This window comes from Aspergillus ruber (genome assembly GCF_000600275.1).
Source record: "Aspergillus ruber CBS 135680 unplaced genomic scaffold scaffold00032, whole genome shotgun sequence".
NCBI classification, from domain to species: Eukaryota; Fungi; Ascomycota; class Eurotiomycetes; order Eurotiales; family Aspergillaceae; genus Aspergillus; species Aspergillus ruber.
In genome coordinates, this window is record NW_024467328.1 from 194,110 (window position 1) to 210,539 (window position 16,430).

Below are 16,430 nucleotides of genomic sequence, written 5' to 3' on the forward strand. Positions count from 1 at the left end.
ATATTCTATTCAATTCTATACATCTCTCTCCTTTTCTCTTCTTTACTCTCCAGCATATTCATGATCTTCTACAATGGCGAAAGAGGTACCGTAATCAATACATAAAAATACCACTAACCCAATGTGGCACCGTTGATGTTCCGCTCCGCTGGATCCTCGCAACCCGCTGGGTGCTACTATGCCGTTTTTGGCCACTTGTTGAACCGGGACAGCCGGACGTCTCCGCCAATCACATCGCCCCATTATGTTGGGCGTGTTATTTCTCACCAGTTTCTGTATGTGTTTTTTTTACCGGTACGATACCGTACCTGTCTGTACCAGTCTGGGGTTCATGAATATCAGTGTACTCCGGGATGGTGTTCAGGAACGGTTTCCATAAGACGGAGTACTCCGTGCTTAGTACGGAGCAGTAGTACGGACTACGGGTCCGGAGTGCGATGTTTTATCAGCTCTGTTAATCCTCCGTATCACGGGGATTCTGCTTGCAGCCTTACCGTTTCCGATGCCCTACATTCTTCTTCAGGCACCATGGCTTGTTTGGTAGATACCTCAACCGTGGATTTATGAAAAATATCTCGTTTCCGGTATTATTAACTGACAAGTCGGCACTTTTTTTTACGGAGAATAATCACATCGGGATACGGATTAATTTACTACGTTATATTGTACTAACAGCGATGTTGCCTACAGAGTATTCATAAACTCACTGGGTATTATTTAACGCCTAAGACAATAAATACATCGAGTGAGAGACACGAAAGGAAATCTTCTAATCTGCTGTGACACAGCTTGGACGCCCGTGGGCACATAAATCAATGAAAGAAACCAGAAATGCCGACTCCATCAATCTTCTTCCCATGATAACACTGTACAGTCTGTGCTATGGTCAAGGGATATTTGCAATAATAAAAAGAACATAACCAAACTAATCAATCATGCGGTTGGCAATCCAGACAGGTTCTCGGATATGGTGTATGGTGCCAATGCTCGTTCTAATGCGCACTCGGTTCTCATGCTGCTGGTTTTCTCCTGAGAACAAGGGGGAATATTGCGAAAGAAAAAAAAAGAATTAAGAAGCAAAATGTCCAATCTGAATATGTAAAAGAAAAAGAAAAAAAAAAGGGGGGGGAAAGCGTGCCGGCCGTAAACATCGTAAAGAAATAGCGACCTCGATAATTTCCGATACGGTGGAAAAAGGGTCGTAAGAAGGAAAATAAGTCAAAATGAAGAAAAATAAAGAAAGGATAATAAGCCAGATCAAAATGTCTCGCCGAGATCAGCAAGGGCGGGCTTCCGTTCGGGCGGGCTCATACGGGTGCCCTCTTCAACCCCGATGCTAGTCTTGAGACTCCGTGGAGCTGGGATCCCACTGGTGGACCGTTTCTTCCACGTTCCATTCATAGCAGTAACCGATGGCAGTCGAGTTCCGCGACCCTCACTGATCGTGGCGCGCATGGCAAAGTCCTTGGCCAGGCCTTCATCTTCATCGATGTTAGACATGCCACTGACAATCGAGGATTGCGCCGTGTGGTTGCTGAGCGACGATCGCGGTCGCCGGCCTTCCGTCATCGGATTGGTGGAATAATGCCCAAGCGGCGTTTTAGTTCGGCTCTGACGACTCTCGGGCCGTGTCGAGGAGAGCGTTACACTTGGATGCGTGCCGTGACTGACGGAACTGCGACTTGAGAAACTCGTGCGGCTACTGGGACGGCTGTCCCCGGGGGTCCGTGTGCTAAATGATGGTCGACTCTGGGTGATATAAGAGGGCACGCTGTCGCCGTCCCGAGCTGAAGAGCTGAAGCTGCTGCCACTCTGACGCTTCCGGGAGTCTCTCCGAACGGTGATGGTTGACGCAACCGGACTGTCTCCCATGGCTGATCCCATGGATGATCCCAAAGATGATCCCAAAGATGATCCCGCTCGGGACGATGCACGCGAAGGCGATTCCGACGGTGGCGGGAGCTTCGACTTGGCCGACTGCACCCGTTCTTCGAGTTTCTGCATCTTGCCAATCAGACCACGGATCTGACATAGAGAACCCGATTTGGCCAGTGCCCGGCCAGTGCCATTAATAGCGGGGCCATTCAAGCTGCTAGTACTGTTATGGAAAGAGTGGTTGGGCCTAGGGACGCTCGTGCGGGACGATGTCGACAGGGTGGATGAGGAACGATTGCCATTGGGGTAAGCCGACGTGGCACGCGCATGAGCCAGTCGTTGTGAGCTCCGCGAAGCATGCAAGGTTCGAGACGTCAGGGGTTCCCCTGCAGAAGCCTTCAAGCGCGGGAAATTCGGAATTCCGTTGATGGACTTGCGCATACTGGATGACGACTCGGAAATGGGCGGTGAGGGCGGAGTGGCCGTCGCGGATGCCATGGTAAGTTTGGTCGGGGTCGTGTTAACTGAATTGAACAATGGCGACGAAATGATGGTCGTACCCGGGGACCGATCAAAAATCTCGGGGGTCTGCGGGGTGGACGGGCTGCGGTACAAGGGCGTAGGTCTCCTAATCCTGCGACCCGTGGTCATCTCGGTATTCCGCAGCTTCTCTTGGACGATCTCGGTCTCGATCTTCAAATCGGACAACTCATCACGAAGGCGTTGGTTTTCAATACGAAGCTGCTCGCGTTCCTGGTCACCATTCTTGATTTCCTCCTCCAGGAGCACCCCTCGTTCGATGGCCGCGTTGTACTTGTATTCCAGATCCTCCAGGGATGACGTGGTGTTTCGGGCCTGGCGCTCGTAATCGTCGTTCGCAACCTCGATATCACGCAACTTCAAATGTAGGGTTCGGTTCGCATCTCGTAGCGTCGTAATCTCTTTTTGCAGAGTGTTCTGCGCCGAATTTCCTTCTGTCTTGGATTGCTTGCACTTGGTCTAGAAAGCGGTCATGAGCATTGTCCTTTTTTTTCTTCAGCAACTGATATCATACCTTCCATTCCTCAACTTCATATCCCAAAGCCTCCACCTTTTCCTTTAGCTTCCGCTCTCGCTTTTCCGATGCCTCAATATCCTTCTCCAGCTCCGCCTCCAGGTCCCGACTCGAGGCCTGAAAGTCCGCCAGCTCCGACTCTAGTTGTTCATATTGTGCCTTGTAGTAAGCCAGCTCATCCCCCCTAGAGCTCGTCCCATTGGGCCGTTTAGCAGAGTCATCGGCCGATGGCATGATTCCTGTGGTCGCAAAGGTGCCCAAATCTTATAACCAGTATAATTTCGAGCGGTGTAGATTTTTTTTTTTTTTGTTTTTTTTCTTTGTTCTCTTTTTTTTCTTTCACAGATGCAAAGGCCTAATCTTGCTTTGGGGAAGGGAAGAAACTTGAGGGGGGACAGAGTGGACAGCAACAAACGACAGTCAACGGAGGGGGGGCCGGCGGCGGGTTGCCGTGACGTCTGACTGTCCCAAATGATCACCGAGCCGAGCAGATCATTCACGAGAACTGGCGGTAGTATTAACTGGAGAGAGGGAGAGAAGGAGAGGAATGTAAGTATAGGTGGTATGGAGGAGCCAGAAACCCCTCGCGGGAAGCGGTGTCGCAAGTTGGGTCAGTTGAGACAGACGGAGACGGACGGGATGAGGCAAGGCGAAGACGAGGCGAGACAGGCTGGAAAAGGACAGGCACTCAAGAATGTGCCTGAAGGGATATCAACGAAGGCACCTTATTCCACAAGGTCGCCAAATAATATCAGGATTCTGTGCAAAAAAGATCCCTCCCAGAGGGCCAAGGAGATGAAAACGATAACAAGTAGTGTAAAGTAGTAGTAGTGATGTGAAGGTTGATTGACTTGCTGGTTGAACCACAACACGGCGTCGTCAGGGGAAGCCCGCGCTAGACTAATCCGGGTTTAGTGTGTGTGTGATGAGAACCTCCACCGCCTGGGCAGAATTGAGCGCCGTGCGTATTCCGAGGCTCTGAGTGCCTCCAGTTTGCGACGAGATAATAGACAACTGAGCTGAGTCTGACTTGGTGTTCGTGTGAGGGAGAGGGTTGTGTGGTTAAGCACGCTATACTGGACTATACTGGTCTGGCAAGAAATCTAAACAATTCCAAGGTACGTGATAAGCTATTGACTATGCCACGCACAAGACACTCGTGGGCTCAACTCCCCGTGTGGATTTCCTGCTCTGCTTCCACGCACTATTCTAGATGGCAGTCTAGATGGGTCTGTGTCTTCAGTATGCCTTGATGCTCGGTGGTCAGCTATATGGGATAAGGCTGGGAACCTCCTAAGATCACACGCTGACGTGCGCGTTCAGCCTGTATTACTGCTAGGACCACAAAGTACTGTTAGTGCTAGTGCTTCGAGCTCAGATCATTCTATTACTATCGCCATGGCCGACCCCACCGATCTAAATCTCGACGCGCCTAGCGACCTTCAGGACATCCCTGATATGCCAATGCAGCAGTTGGTTCCTCCTCCGGAAGGCACCTATCCTGACAAGTGAGTTGTCCCACTTGCCACTCCCGCTTACACATATTCGCCCTGGACTGTGTAAACCCCCTACGTATGTGGATGTACTCATGTGACGTCAGGGACACATTGCTGCAGGCCGTGCAAGGCCATGGAAAAGCTCATGGATACAATGTGGTCGTCAAGTCCTCGAGCACTCCAACCGAAAAGAAGCCTGGACGCACCGCCAAGGTGTGGCTACGGTGCGATCGCGGTGGACACTATCGTCCGCGCAATGGTCTGACAGAGGAGACAAGAAAACGGCGCAGAACGTCGCGGTTAATGGATTGTCCATTTATGCTGGTTGCAGCTGGTACTCCTGGTATTTGGACATTGACCGTTCTAAACCCAACGCACAATCATGGCCCAATTATCGAAAAGCCCCGACAATTGCCCCATCACAAAGTGCGAAAGGGCCAAATTGCGTCCATCCCGTACGATTGGCCACATGATGCCACTCTCACGCCCTATACGACTGCTTTGATAGTGATTGACATGCAAAAGGACTGTATGTTATATACTTGTAACTGGAGTTGACGTGAGCTAATCTCTTATCAACTAGTCTGCGCATCAGGTGGTTACATGGAGTATCAAGGATACGACATATCCGCTTCCCAAGAAATCGTCCCTAGGATTCAGCATTTATTGGACACTTTTCGTTCAGCTGGCTTCCCAATCTACCACACACGAGAAGGTAACCACGATAAGCCAGACAGTTTTGACGGGTCGCTGACTTTCCAGGCCACCGTCCTGATTTATCTACTTTATCCAGTCGAGAAACCTATCGGTCTAGGAACAACGCTTCGGGACTCGGGATCGGGTCCTCTGGCCCGCTAGGCCGTCTCCTGATCCGCGGAGAAGTGGGCCACGATACGATAGACGAACTATACCCGATCCCTGGTGAACCGGTCATCGACAAGCCGGGGAAAGGCGCTTTTTCGTACACGGACTTCGAACTTTTACTCCGAAACAAGGGAGTTAAGAACCTTGTCTTAACAGGAGTCACGACTGACGTGTGTATATCTACGACCATGCGTGAAGCCAATGATCGAGGATTCGACTGCGTCGTGATGGAGGATGCCTCCGCTGCCAGTGACCCGTCCCTTCACATTAGCACCTTGGAATCGGTCAAGATGGAGGGCGGAATTTTTGGTGCAGTAGCTAAGACAGAAGATTTGGTGCACGCGGTTGAGAACTTCAAAGCTATCACTGTGAAGAAGCTGGCTCCGCAGATGACGGGTTGATCAACAATCAGGTTACCAGTGTTTGGATTGACTATACCCCTGTGTGGTTGGGCGTTTTGGATGGGATTCGTAGCGGGTTGTTTCTTTTGTTCACGTTGTATATCAATGGGGAGAGTTTGTTTTTCTTCCCCTTTTTGGTTGATACTTTTCTAGCGAGTTGACAATACCTCGGAGTTAAATATTTTTGAGTTCATTGATCTAGACTAGTCGAGTCAGGGTATCGTCCAATGAATCCGCATAAACCGCGTGACAACACATCTAAAACAAACCAAACGCCATGCTATCCATAATTAAACAACCGTCTGAACCCACGCAAAACAAGAATAACCTATAACCACTTCTTCCCCGCAGCCGTTACCCTCGCCCTAAAAACCGGACTCTTTATCTCCAACCCCACCCGATAAAATGGACTCATAACCGTCTTGACATAATTTTCATAAACCTCATTCATAAATTGCCTCACAGCCTCCTCCGTCTGTGGCGCCGTTGGATTCGCCGCAATAGAACTACTCGACGCGCGCCCCGAACTGCCACCCCCGAGCGCGGATGCGGAGAATGAGGAACCTAGTAGTGATGAAGAGCCGGTGTTTCCTCCGGAAGATGAGGTGGAGGGGAGTTGGGGGGGTTGGTGCAGGAGGAGGAAGCGTGCGCCGGAGGGGGTGAGGAAGGCGGAAATGTAGGCTTGGGCTGGGGGGTAGGTGTCGATGTGTTTTAGGTATCTTTGCATTAGCGTTAGCATGAGCACATGTCCTTTCCCTCTCTATCGCAATCATGTTTGCATATTGGATAATGGAGCGTACAGATTGCCATTCATCCACTGCGCCTCCTCAACAATATCCAAGCTAGAATGGATAATAAACTGGTTCATGTACTGCGCAGTATCCGGGAACCGAAAACGGGCGATGCCATCGCCGCCGCTTTTCGATGTGCCAAAGGCGATGTTGAAGAGGGGGGCATCGGTAGGCGAGAGAATGGTAAAGTAGTAGGACATTTTGCTGTCTATCAATTGTTCTGGGTGCGATGCGATCCGAGGAAGAGGAGTGAGTTCGTCGTTGTTGACAGTTGGAGGGATGTATCACGTGTGATAAGATAGGAATTGCTTATCCAGGACTAGTTTTGGTACACGTGACGATAGCTTATCGAGAGCCGATGTCACGAATGCTCGAATTGAATTCAACCACCATCATTCATCTGCTCGCATTTAATTGACTACAATAATACAGCAATGCCACCAAACCTCTCCTACGGCCTCAATCTCCCCAACAAGAACACCAAAAAACCAGGCCCTCTCGGCCAAAAACGCAAGAAAACCATCTTCGACGACGACTCCGATGATGATCAAAAAGGCGATGAAGGTGAAGTCGAGATCTCAACAATCGGAGGGGTAGGCGATGAGCCAGTGCCTTCGAAATCACAACCACCGAAAAAAGAACCATCCGAACCACCCTCAAAACGCAAGCCATTCTTCACAACCACAACCGCGACAAGCGGCAAAAAGACAGGTCCTAAACCACTCAGCAAAAACTCCATATTCGCCGACGGCGATGATGAGGATAATACAGAAGAAAGACAAGAAGCGAATACGACCGGTGGCGGACTCTCAGTACCTAAATCACAACAACAAAAGACTCAAGCCGATCCCAGCAAAAACTACACGAACTTATCCGCCCTACACAGCAGCAAGAAACACGCGCAGGAAGCGCAGGAACTCGATCCCTCGATTTACTCTTACGATGCTGTATATGATAGTCTGCATGCGAAGCCGGAACAGGATAAGAAGTCGGCGGACAAGAGCAGCGAAGTACCCAAGTATATGACAAACCTTCTGCGCAGCGCGGAGATCCGGAAACGCGACCAGCTCCGTGCGCGGGATAGGTTGCTCGCGCGCGAACGTGAAGCCGAGGGTGAAGAGTTCGCAGACAAGGAGAAGTTCGTTACGGCAGCGTACAAGGCACAACAGGAGGAGATGCGGCGTGTGGAAGCCGAAGAAGCAGAGCGAGAAAAACAGGAAGAAGAGAGACGCAAGACGAGCGGGAATGTGGGCATGGTTGGATTCTACCGGGACATACTCTCGCGTGACGAACAACGACACGAGCAAGTTCTCAAAGCAACCGAAGAAGCCGCCCAGCGCATCAAAACCGGCGAGCCAGAAACAGCAGAAACAGCCGAAAACAAAGCAGACGAAGACGAAGAAAAAAGCGCCGCCCGCCGCGCCGCAGATCTCAATGCCAAGGGCGCTCACGTCGCCGTCAACGACGAAGGCCAAGTCGTCGACAAACGCCAACTCCTTTCCGCCGGTCTCAATGTCGCTCCCAAGCCCAAGGCTGCTGCTGCTGCTGCTGCTGCTGCGCCTGCGTCTCGTGGACCTGGTGCACCTGGCAAGCGCTTCGATGGCGTGCGCTCTGCGCGTAATGACCAGCGTGCTCGGACGACAGAGATGATTGCTGCGCAGTTGGAGGAGCGTGCGAAGCAGGAGGCTGAGGCGGAGGAAGCGAAGCAGAAGGAGGTTGCAGAGCGGAATAAGAGTCGGAAGTCGGAGAAGGATGTGTCGAGTGCCAAGGAGCGGTATTTGGCGAGAAAGAAAGAGAGAGAGGCACAGGGTGGGAAGTAACTGTGTTCTTTGGTTTGTTTTGCATAGGCTGGCGTTGGAGCGTATATAGATGACTTCTGTACAATATAATCATATACTTTGGTATATACCGTGAAAAGCCTCTCCAACACAATGAGTCCAATTATAGTATCCTATCGCCAAGACTAATGCATTGTATTTATGAACATACCAGTCAAACCAAACCAAAAAAAAAAAAAAACCCAAATAATCGTAACTCGTGTAATGCGTAATGAAAGATATCCAAGTGATTGGACTGTTCTTGTAAGAAGTCCAACAATGCACTATTGTCAAGATAAGTATACCGTTTATACGAGTTGTATGCAATGATATATCATGCCGTCAGAGCAAAACTCAAACCCATCAAACCCATGCCCGCAATGGCGAATCCAATTCCCAAGTTCCGATTATGTGTCAAGGACAAGCCCTCACTGAACAGCTGTAGTGCCACTGAGGTCATAATACCAGCTGTCGCTGCGAACATGCCCCCGTACACGCCCCAGGATGGACCGGACATCTCAGACCCATGATCACCGCTGGCTTTCTGTGAACCCCAAATCCAGAGAGCGGCCAGACCAGCACCGGCAGGTTGGCTAATACCACCCAGCAAGCTAGACCAGAACATGGCCTTCCAGCGCGAGTTGAGAGCTAAGTAGAGAGGCAGGGCCATGGCGAAGCCTTCGCTGATGTTATGGATAAATAGCGCGAGGAAGACGGTCATACCAAGAGTAGGGCTGGCATGATTCGTGGCATAGGTAATGAAGCCCTCAGGAAGTTTGTGCAAGGCGATGGCCACCGAGGTTTGAAGACCGATGGCTAGGAAGGCATTCTGGGGGACGTGGTGGTGATGCTGTGGCGAATGCTGATGATCTTCATGATCTTCTTCTCCTTGTTGTTGGTCGTGGACATCGTCAGAGGGTGCATTATTAGGCGATTTACATCGATGTTCAAAATATTCACTATGCGAGGAAGAGCTGCTCCCATCCAAGTAACTAATCCGCTGAGCACCTTCGGAGAAAGCGCGGGGATGACCCCGGGGCCATCTAGCTGGGACCTGGAGGGTGCCACTCTCTTCATCATCACCCGGCCACGTGGGTTCTTCAAACCGAGTCATACTCCGGTGGTGTCTCAGATGATGCGTATTCTCGTCTGACAGATTCGTTGGCTTCGCAATGAGGGTCTTGGTACATTCGCCACCACAGGTCTGAGAAAATCCGTAGCAAGGACCATTTTCATCGCACAAGGGTTTCACCCCACCGACAAGCACACTGAGCTGCCGAGTCAAACGCATTCGGAGGGGTTCTTTCTTGTGTACGTTCCGTGGCACAGCCTGCCTGGCCTGGAGGACAGCGGGGGTGGATGTGAACGAACGGGGCTCGATCCGTTTGAGCAGTGGCGTGCGTTCCGTGCTTCCATCGACGTCCAGATTTTCACTCTCGCCCAGCGCAGGTTCTTCAGCTTGGCCGCGTTCCGGGTCATGCTCTGGCTCATGGGTATGGGCACAATCGACGACATGCGAGGGTATATAACGGTGAATAAGACCGGAGAGGAGGCGAATCACAATAACGCCAGCGAGAAATAGACCGATCAGGGCGTACGCTGAAGCTCGAGGTGACCAGCCCGCCTTGGTCAGGTACCGTTTCGAGGTGGGCAGCATGCTGTAGAGAGAGGTGAAGAGCTGAGATGTCAGCACCACTCATTACTCCCATTTCTTCTCAAAAACATACCATAACACCCGCACTAAGACACAGCGAAGCCGAAAGAAAGCCATTGTTGGTGACGATCTGAAAGTCCTTGCGGTGGGAGAAGCGGCGGAAGACGAGGTCGGCGCAGACAACGGCGGAACCCAGAATACAGGCTATTTTATATTAGACTGTATATAAATAAGCCAAAAAGTGTAAACATACCCACGCCAGACACGGCGCTCATAACCCAGCCACGAAGGTCATTGCTGGCGGCCATAACGAGATCGTTGTAGGAGGAAGGCAAGTGATGTCAGGAAAGAATTTGGCCACTATAAGAACGGCGATTACAAAGACGATGCAGAAAAGAAATGAAGTAATATGTATAGAATCAACCCCGACTCGACACCTCCTCGACAGAATAGAGAGAAAATAAGTCGAGGAAAGAGCGAGGAGCTATTGAGGGAAGAAAGAGCATTGCGACTGGCGCCGTCCCCAAGGTCCGCATTTATTACACTCAAATGTACACAGCGGTATATATATAGATGCTGTATTATAATTATTTGCATATAATGAGGATCGTATGGAGATAGTAGTAGAAAAGATATAAATTAAGGTATTGGTGTACCATACAAGTTGGACTGACGTGATGTCTACATAGTCCCTCCATATAAATATAGTGGTGCACCTATATCCTAGCCCATCTCAACTTGCATGCACGATTATATTAAACCACCCTGGTCATTCACTATACCTCTTCCAGAATACAAAAAAAAAAAAAAAAAAAAAAAAAAAAAAAAAAAAAAAAATGTACTCCGTACTTCGTACTGCGTAAAAAATAAAAATCACATGTCTGTCGCGGTCCCGTGACCGCCCACTTTGGCTTCACCATTTCCCCATTGGGCGATTTGTTTCTTTCCCCTCTCTCCTCCCAGGCACCAGCACAATGTCCAAGGCCACTTTTGCTGCAATCGCAGCAGCTAGTGCTGCCACCGGTGCCGGTATCACCGCCCTCTTCTACAACCAAAGCCCCCGTCCCCAACAACAGCAGCAACAAACCACCACATCCTTACCCAGACCCGGAGCAACTCCCGGAGCCCCCGTCGACCCAGCCGGCATTCTCCAATATGGGTTCCCCGGCCCAATCTCCGACACCATCAACGCAGTGCCCCTACACGGCGCCTACGACCGCCGCACGCGCAATCCCGTCTGGGTAGCCGAACACATCACTCCGCAGTCCCTCGCGCTGAACAACGCAGACCGCAAACACAGCGCCTTCGCGGAGGACCAGTCCATTCCCGCGCCTTTCCGCGCCCGTCTCGCAGACTACTTCCGCTCCGGCTATGATCGTGGCCACCAGGTGCCCGCCGCAGACGCGAAATGGTCGCAGGCTGCGATGGACGGGACGTTCGGGCTGTCGAACATGTGTCCGCAGGTCGGGGAGGGGTTTAATCGGGACTACTGGGCGCATTTCGAGGGATTTTGTCGTGAGTTGGCGAAGAAGTATCCTTCTGTGAGGATTGTGACGGGGCCGTTGTATCTCCCGCGTAAGGATGCGGATGGGAAGTGGAGGGTGAATTATGAGGTTATTGGAAACCCGCCTAATGTTGCTGTGCCGACGCACTTTTACAAGGTTATTTACGGGGAGGATGGGACGAATAGCCCGTCTAGCAAGGTTGCGCTGGGTGCGTTTGTGTTGCCTAATGCAAGGATTCCGAATGATAGGCGGTTGGCGGATTTTGAGGTTCCTCTTGAGATTGTTGAGCGGGCGAGCGGTCTTGAATTTGCGTCCAAGTTGGAGGCGAACCGTCGCAAGAGTCTGTGTCAGGAGGTCAAGTGTGAGGCTGTTGTGCGCGAGTTCAACAATGCCTCTAAGCGGAAGTAAGCACTTGTACCATTGACATTTACTTTTCTTTTCTTCTGTCTATTTTATCGATCTGGCGTTTTCTGGTCTCGCCGTCGTGCATATAGAATGATTAATGCATATCATGATTCATATCAGTACGGATTGTATACTCGTCAAGTCCAATCGAATTCCATATTAATGGGTCAAGAATATTCAGTATAACAGACATGCACCGGGGGTATTTATTCCTTTTCCATCCCACTCATTCATCAGTCGTGAAACAAAGCGCAACAAAAAAAAAAAAATAAAAATAAAAAAATAAATAAAAAAATAAATCCTCCCAAACTCCATGTATCAAGCTCCCAGGATATCTTCCTTCAACCAAATAATAGCATCATCGCTGATAGATCAGATATGAGTGGCAATATGCAAAATAAAAAAACAAATAAGGAAACAGTGAAAAATTGAAATATAGAAACTAGGGAAGCCGAGATAGTCAGGCTAACTGCCTCTCCAATCCTCTCGGCGGCGTCAGAATAGGCGGCATCCCGCGATACGCCGCTGAGGGCGAGGGCGAGGGCGAAGCCCTCAACCCCCGGCTAGCCCGACTTGTAGACACAGGCCCGAAATCCGAATCATCGATACCAATATTCAATCTCCCGATGTCAACGGGTAAATGTTCGGGAACTCGTAATCGTGCATGGTGTCCCGCATTAGGAGACTCGGGAAACGTAGACTGCGACATAGTAAAGGCGACAGATTCATCAGAACTACCCGGTAGAGTAATGAAAGTGGCATTGAGGGTACGCGCGATGTCCTCAAGGATGACTTCCATGGGGGCGATATATGCTGTGTGGCTTTTTTCGGACCATGCGAGGACGTGGCCGCAGATGCGGCCGGTGGATTTTTCGAATACCCATGCTCCTGAGTCGCCGGGGACTAGATGGACGCGGGCCTGTTTAGCCTATGTTCACTTTGTTTCCTTTTAAATAAGTCCGAAGTAGGGCAGTAGCTTACCTCCAAAGTTCCCGTCGACGCAGAAGCTGGTCGAGAAAGATTGTCTTCCATGTAACTTGACGAGTGTCATAGCTCTAGAAATCTGGCCGGTTTGGAGGCCGCTTGTTCGTCCACAGCAGTGGACTTTGAGACCTCCAAGGTCTTCCATCCTTGCCACGTCATTCAGGTATATCGCTTCGCCCTGAACAGGACCTTGTTCACCACGTCGTTGTCTGTGAGGGGGTGCGTATCTCGATCTGGCACTTTTGTCGAAGACAATATTCCGGGCATCAGTGCGGCTATCGTTAATCTTGATCAACGCCCAATCGATCTCATGCTTGATCCCTTTATGTGTCCAGCGCCTGATACCAGAGGACGCATGGACGTATCCGAGAGCATGTGAGGCAAGGTGTTCGTCATCTCGGTCTTCAGGGGATGGAAAGAAAGCTTCGTTCACATCATCGATTGCCGGTTGGGTCACGAATGGTCGTGGCTCCTCCCCCGGCTCGATGCCAGCCGTATCACCAACCGAAGCCGCATCTTCATCTTCATACGGATCCTCTTCATCCGAGGAATAGCTCTCTGAAAGCAAATAGTCATCGAAACTTCCCTCCAAATCCTCCGATAATGAAAAGTCGTCTTCATCGTCTGAGATCTGGAATTCAAGATCGATGGGCGGGTCCTGGTCACACCAGCTATACATCAAATCAGGATTTGCATTTGTATGCATCGGATTGCCGGCCCAATTCCCAGATGATCTGAGCGGAGCGTCAGCAACCTCGCTCTGGGATTCTTCCTCATCGTCCTCGCCATCACTGGGTGCCTCCAGCATATGATGAACTGTCATACCATACGGCATGCCATCCACCATAACGGCACCGCCATAAGACACTGGAGGCAAGTGTTCTTCATTTCGAAACGCACCTATAGACGCACCACAGAGGGGTCTCTCTTGGTAACATGGGTTTAAATCCTGTTGCGTCAAAGCTGGCGCTTCTTCCCTCCCTGGCCGGGTGGTTTTTGCAGGCCTGCGGCGCTTCTTTCTTGGGACCTTTGAGCGCTGGATATCTCCGCGCAGCACGATCAAGTCCCAAGCGTCGTCATTGAGCACAAAGTACTTCTTCAAGGCAGCCCGAACCTTTTTGGCGCTAGCACAAGTCACGCAAATGGTCGTCTTCGCGTCTTCAGCTGACTCGCCTGCCATCATGAGCGTGACACCGCAAGATTCCGCGGAGTCTTTCAGGATCTTCTCCAGAAGCTTTCGCAGTCGAGGCAACATCTGGAAATTCCATTGGTTGAGGTGCTGCTGGGGGATGTCGATGTTCGTGAGCTTCTTGAAGGTCCTTTTCTTTGCATTCGAGTCCTCCAAGCCCATCTTCTCCCTCAACTTCTTCACTTCCGACATTGAAATCCCAGAACGCGGCTCTCGAGTTGGTCTGGGTGGCAACGCTGGCGCTTTCTCGGAGGCTCTTTCGATGGGGGCTTTCTTAGCGGTTGTTTCTGACTCCGGTACAAGGGCGAGTGGCAGGCAATCATCCAACTCTTCGGCAGCCGGGGCAGAGAAGATATCTATACCGCAACAGGACCATATTATCTTGCATGCAGTATAGAGGAAGTTCATTGAGAACGAAAAAGTTCCGTCTGGTGCTGACAGGTCCAAAACCGGGTAGTGGTAAACCTGAGGAACTCGGATGTTCAGATCGTCGAATGGCTGTGTAGAGAGATGGAAGTTAGGTGCATCAAGACACAGCTGGACCACATGAAGGTAGGCGCTGCCGCACTTAGGACCTAGCTTCTGCAGATAAACGTTCTCGATCCTCTGCTTAAACATGGAGTTGGTGTATTTCATCTTCCAGAGTCTGCTGATAGGCGTCCATAGACCTATCTCCATCAGGACAAGACCCAATGAATAGAGATCATAAGCCCAGCCCGCCTCGTCATCCATTAATCTTCGGTCATCTGGGTGGCGGTAAATGCTGGTTGAGAGTGTTTCTGGCGACGGGCCATTGCCAGAGAAATGGGAAAAGGATGTCAAATAAGGGCGCCGGAGATTCTCTGTAAGACCAACCTCGTCATTTCTCGAGCTAGTTAGCCCCGGAAGGATGAGAACATTGCTGCTGTTGATGTTTCCGTGTACGATGTTTTGACTTCGGAGATGAAGGACGGTCATCAGAAGGTCGTATGCCAGACGAAAACGAGTCTCGAGGTTAGGCACCTGGTAGTCATCGCCGGCTTGAAGGAGAGAAACCAAGGGTTTCGGTTTTAATTCGTCCAGTAGATCGGCGGGGTTGCGGAGGAAAGGGAAATAGTCCACTGGCATCTGGTAGATGAAAGCGTACCGGGAATTAGGCATGTCGATATAGTATCCTAGGAACCTCAACAGACCCAGATGCGAGACTCGAGCATTTTGAACCAGCTGATCCAATGTACTATGCATCCTCTCGAGCCGTTGAGCCCCTGGGTTAGGGGCGGCATTCTGCGCCTCCACCATCATCGGAGCATATTCCACCAAAACAGAGACCGTAGAGTCCTTGGTTCCGGCCAAGAAAGGCGATGCTGATGTCCTCATACGACCAACTGCGCGGGAATTGGTCGAGGCAGTCACCCTCTCCTCGTAGGGAGGGGGGTTGTTGTCATGGGAGTTACCGGAGAGTTGTAAAGCGGATCGGTCGATAAGAAAAGGGTTTGAGGGCACAAGCTTAGAAGAAACGTGTTTCTCGCCGGCTTCAAGATAAGCCCTGGTATAGAACGGATCGTCTCCCTTGGAGGTAGGGCTGAGTCGTGTGCGCGATTTCATGGCGGATTGACTACTCGACATGTTGCGTCGTGAACGAGACAAATCGTAGAGCGTATCAATACAACCCGTTAAATCACCCAAGAGAGTCCTCGAGCGCTGAATATCCTCGTCCGTCCAGTGTGTCTTGGTGGGCAAACTGCTCAAACTGTCCTTCGACGACGGATTCGCACGACTGCCTTTGGGTGGCAAATCCGAAACTCCATGCTGCAACCGCTCGGCCTCATTGAGCAATTCCTGAATCGAAGACATAACACTAGCGACGACATCGCTAATACCAGCCTGCGTTAACGACTCGTCGATATCGTTCGGTTGGGCGGCACTGGCGTCGCTCCAATCCAAGCCCCATGCCAGTAATCGATCACGCTGCTCTCGAAAACTCCGATGAAGTGCCACAAGTTCCGGATCGTCGACCGCTTTCGATGCCGTGGTGACACTCTCGCATGAGGTCTTGGTATCCGTATACATCTTAGTGAGACGGCGTTGGAGGTATGACCCCCCATGGTGAAGAACGGACATCGTTGCGGTTGCGGGGGGACGTCCGGGTATATTCGAATCGGGGAAAATAGACAAGACAGATGCGAGGCGCAAATTTGTCGTTTCAGATCAGCGAGCTCATCATGGTGTAAATATCATTCATACATATTCTGCGGTATAATTCGAATTCAAAAGCGATAATGGGCGAGAAAGGGAGAAAAGAAAGACGACGAGGCAGAAGAATAATGTAAGAGAAGCGAAGAAGTGACGGAGGCTGTCACTAGTCCCGATTCGGATGATCTGCTGCTGTTAAGAATAGTGGGCAGAATACTGTTGC

The 16,430-nt window shown here is 50.7% G+C and overlaps 7 protein-coding genes across 7 annotated transcripts; 3 read left to right on the forward strand and 4 right to left on the reverse strand.

Annotated features, from left to right (window-relative positions):
• Positions 1-1,257: 1,257 nt before the first annotated feature.
• On the reverse strand, positions 1,258-3,163 carry nde1 (nuclear distribution protein NudE; the record flags this gene model as incomplete). The annotated part of the gene is made up of 2 exons (XM_040779344.1): positions 1,258-2,874; positions 2,930-3,163. The coding sequence occupies 2 exons, from the start codon at positions 3,161-3,163 to the stop codon at positions 1,258-1,260; spliced, it is 1,851 nt and encodes a 616-aa protein (XP_040635399.1).
• Positions 3,164-4,327: 1,164 nt separating this feature from the next.
• EURHEDRAFT_464263 (cysteine hydrolase family protein) lies at positions 4,328-5,690 on the forward strand (the record flags this gene model as incomplete). The annotated part of the gene is made up of 4 exons (XM_040784945.1): positions 4,328-4,437; positions 4,530-4,954; positions 5,009-5,140; positions 5,188-5,690. The coding sequence occupies 4 exons, from the start codon at positions 4,328-4,330 to the stop codon at positions 5,688-5,690; spliced, it is 1,170 nt and encodes a 389-aa protein (XP_040635400.1).
• Positions 5,691-5,855: 165 nt separating this feature from the next.
• EURHEDRAFT_416198 (TRAPP subunit TRS20) lies at positions 5,856-6,736 on the reverse strand. Its single transcript, XM_040782890.1, has 2 exons — positions 6,491-6,736; positions 5,856-6,409 (listed from the first exon to the last, which is right to left on the reverse strand). The coding sequence occupies exons 1-2, from the start codon at positions 6,679-6,681 to the stop codon at positions 6,019-6,021; spliced, it is 582 nt and encodes a 193-aa protein (XP_040635401.1). The 5' UTR covers positions 6,682-6,736; the 3' UTR covers positions 5,856-6,018.
• Positions 6,737-6,877: 141 nt separating this feature from the next.
• EURHEDRAFT_416199 (splicing regulator NSRP1-like domain-containing protein) lies at positions 6,878-8,447 on the forward strand. The gene has a single exon (XM_040782891.1). The coding sequence runs from the start codon at positions 6,916-6,918 to the stop codon at positions 8,299-8,301; it is 1,386 nt and encodes a 461-aa protein (XP_040635402.1). The 5' UTR covers positions 6,878-6,915; the 3' UTR covers positions 8,302-8,447.
• Positions 8,448-8,632: 185 nt separating this feature from the next.
• Positions 8,633-10,260, reverse strand: EURHEDRAFT_405850 (Zn(2+) transporter ZRT3; the record flags this gene model as incomplete). Its single annotated transcript, XM_040780417.1, has 3 exons — positions 8,633-9,976; positions 10,026-10,156; positions 10,206-10,260. 3 exons carry the CDS (start codon positions 10,258-10,260, stop codon positions 8,633-8,635), a joined length of 1,530 nt encoding a protein of 509 aa, XP_040635403.1.
• A 622-nt stretch (positions 10,261-10,882) lies between these two features.
• Positions 10,883-12,144, forward strand: EURHEDRAFT_416201 (DNA/RNA non-specific endonuclease). The gene has a single exon (XM_040782892.1). The coding sequence runs from the start codon at positions 10,927-10,929 to the stop codon at positions 11,863-11,865; it is 939 nt and encodes a 312-aa protein (XP_040635404.1). The 5' UTR covers positions 10,883-10,926; the 3' UTR covers positions 11,866-12,144.
• A 178-nt stretch (positions 12,145-12,322) lies between these two features.
• On the reverse strand, positions 12,323-16,135 carry EURHEDRAFT_464402 (uncharacterized protein; the record flags this gene model as incomplete). The annotated part of the gene is made up of 3 exons (XM_040784955.1): positions 12,323-12,765; positions 12,844-13,035; positions 13,087-16,135. The coding sequence occupies 3 exons, from the start codon at positions 16,133-16,135 to the stop codon at positions 12,323-12,325; spliced, it is 3,684 nt and encodes a 1,227-aa protein (XP_040635405.1).
• Positions 16,136-16,430: the final 295 nt, after the last annotated feature.

What these genes read in the sequence shown, in the direction of transcription:
- EURHEDRAFT_416199 (XM_040782891.1), top strand. Translation starts at nt 6,916, where the DNA reads ATGCCACCAAACCTCTCCTACGGCCTCAATCTCCCCAACAAGAACACC.
- EURHEDRAFT_416201 (XM_040782892.1), top strand. Translation starts at nt 10,927, where the DNA reads ATGTCCAAGGCCACTTTTGCTGCAATCGCAGCAGCTAGTGCTGCCACC.
- EURHEDRAFT_416198 (XM_040782890.1), bottom strand. Translation starts at nt 6,681, where the DNA reads ATGTCCTACTACTTTACCATTCTCTCGCCTACCGATGCCCCCCTCTTC. An exon ending in CAGTGGATGAATGGCAATCT is followed by an intron (nt 6,410 to 6,490) that starts GTACGCTCCATT and finishes GCTAATGCAAAG; the next exon opens with ATACCTAAAACACATCGACA.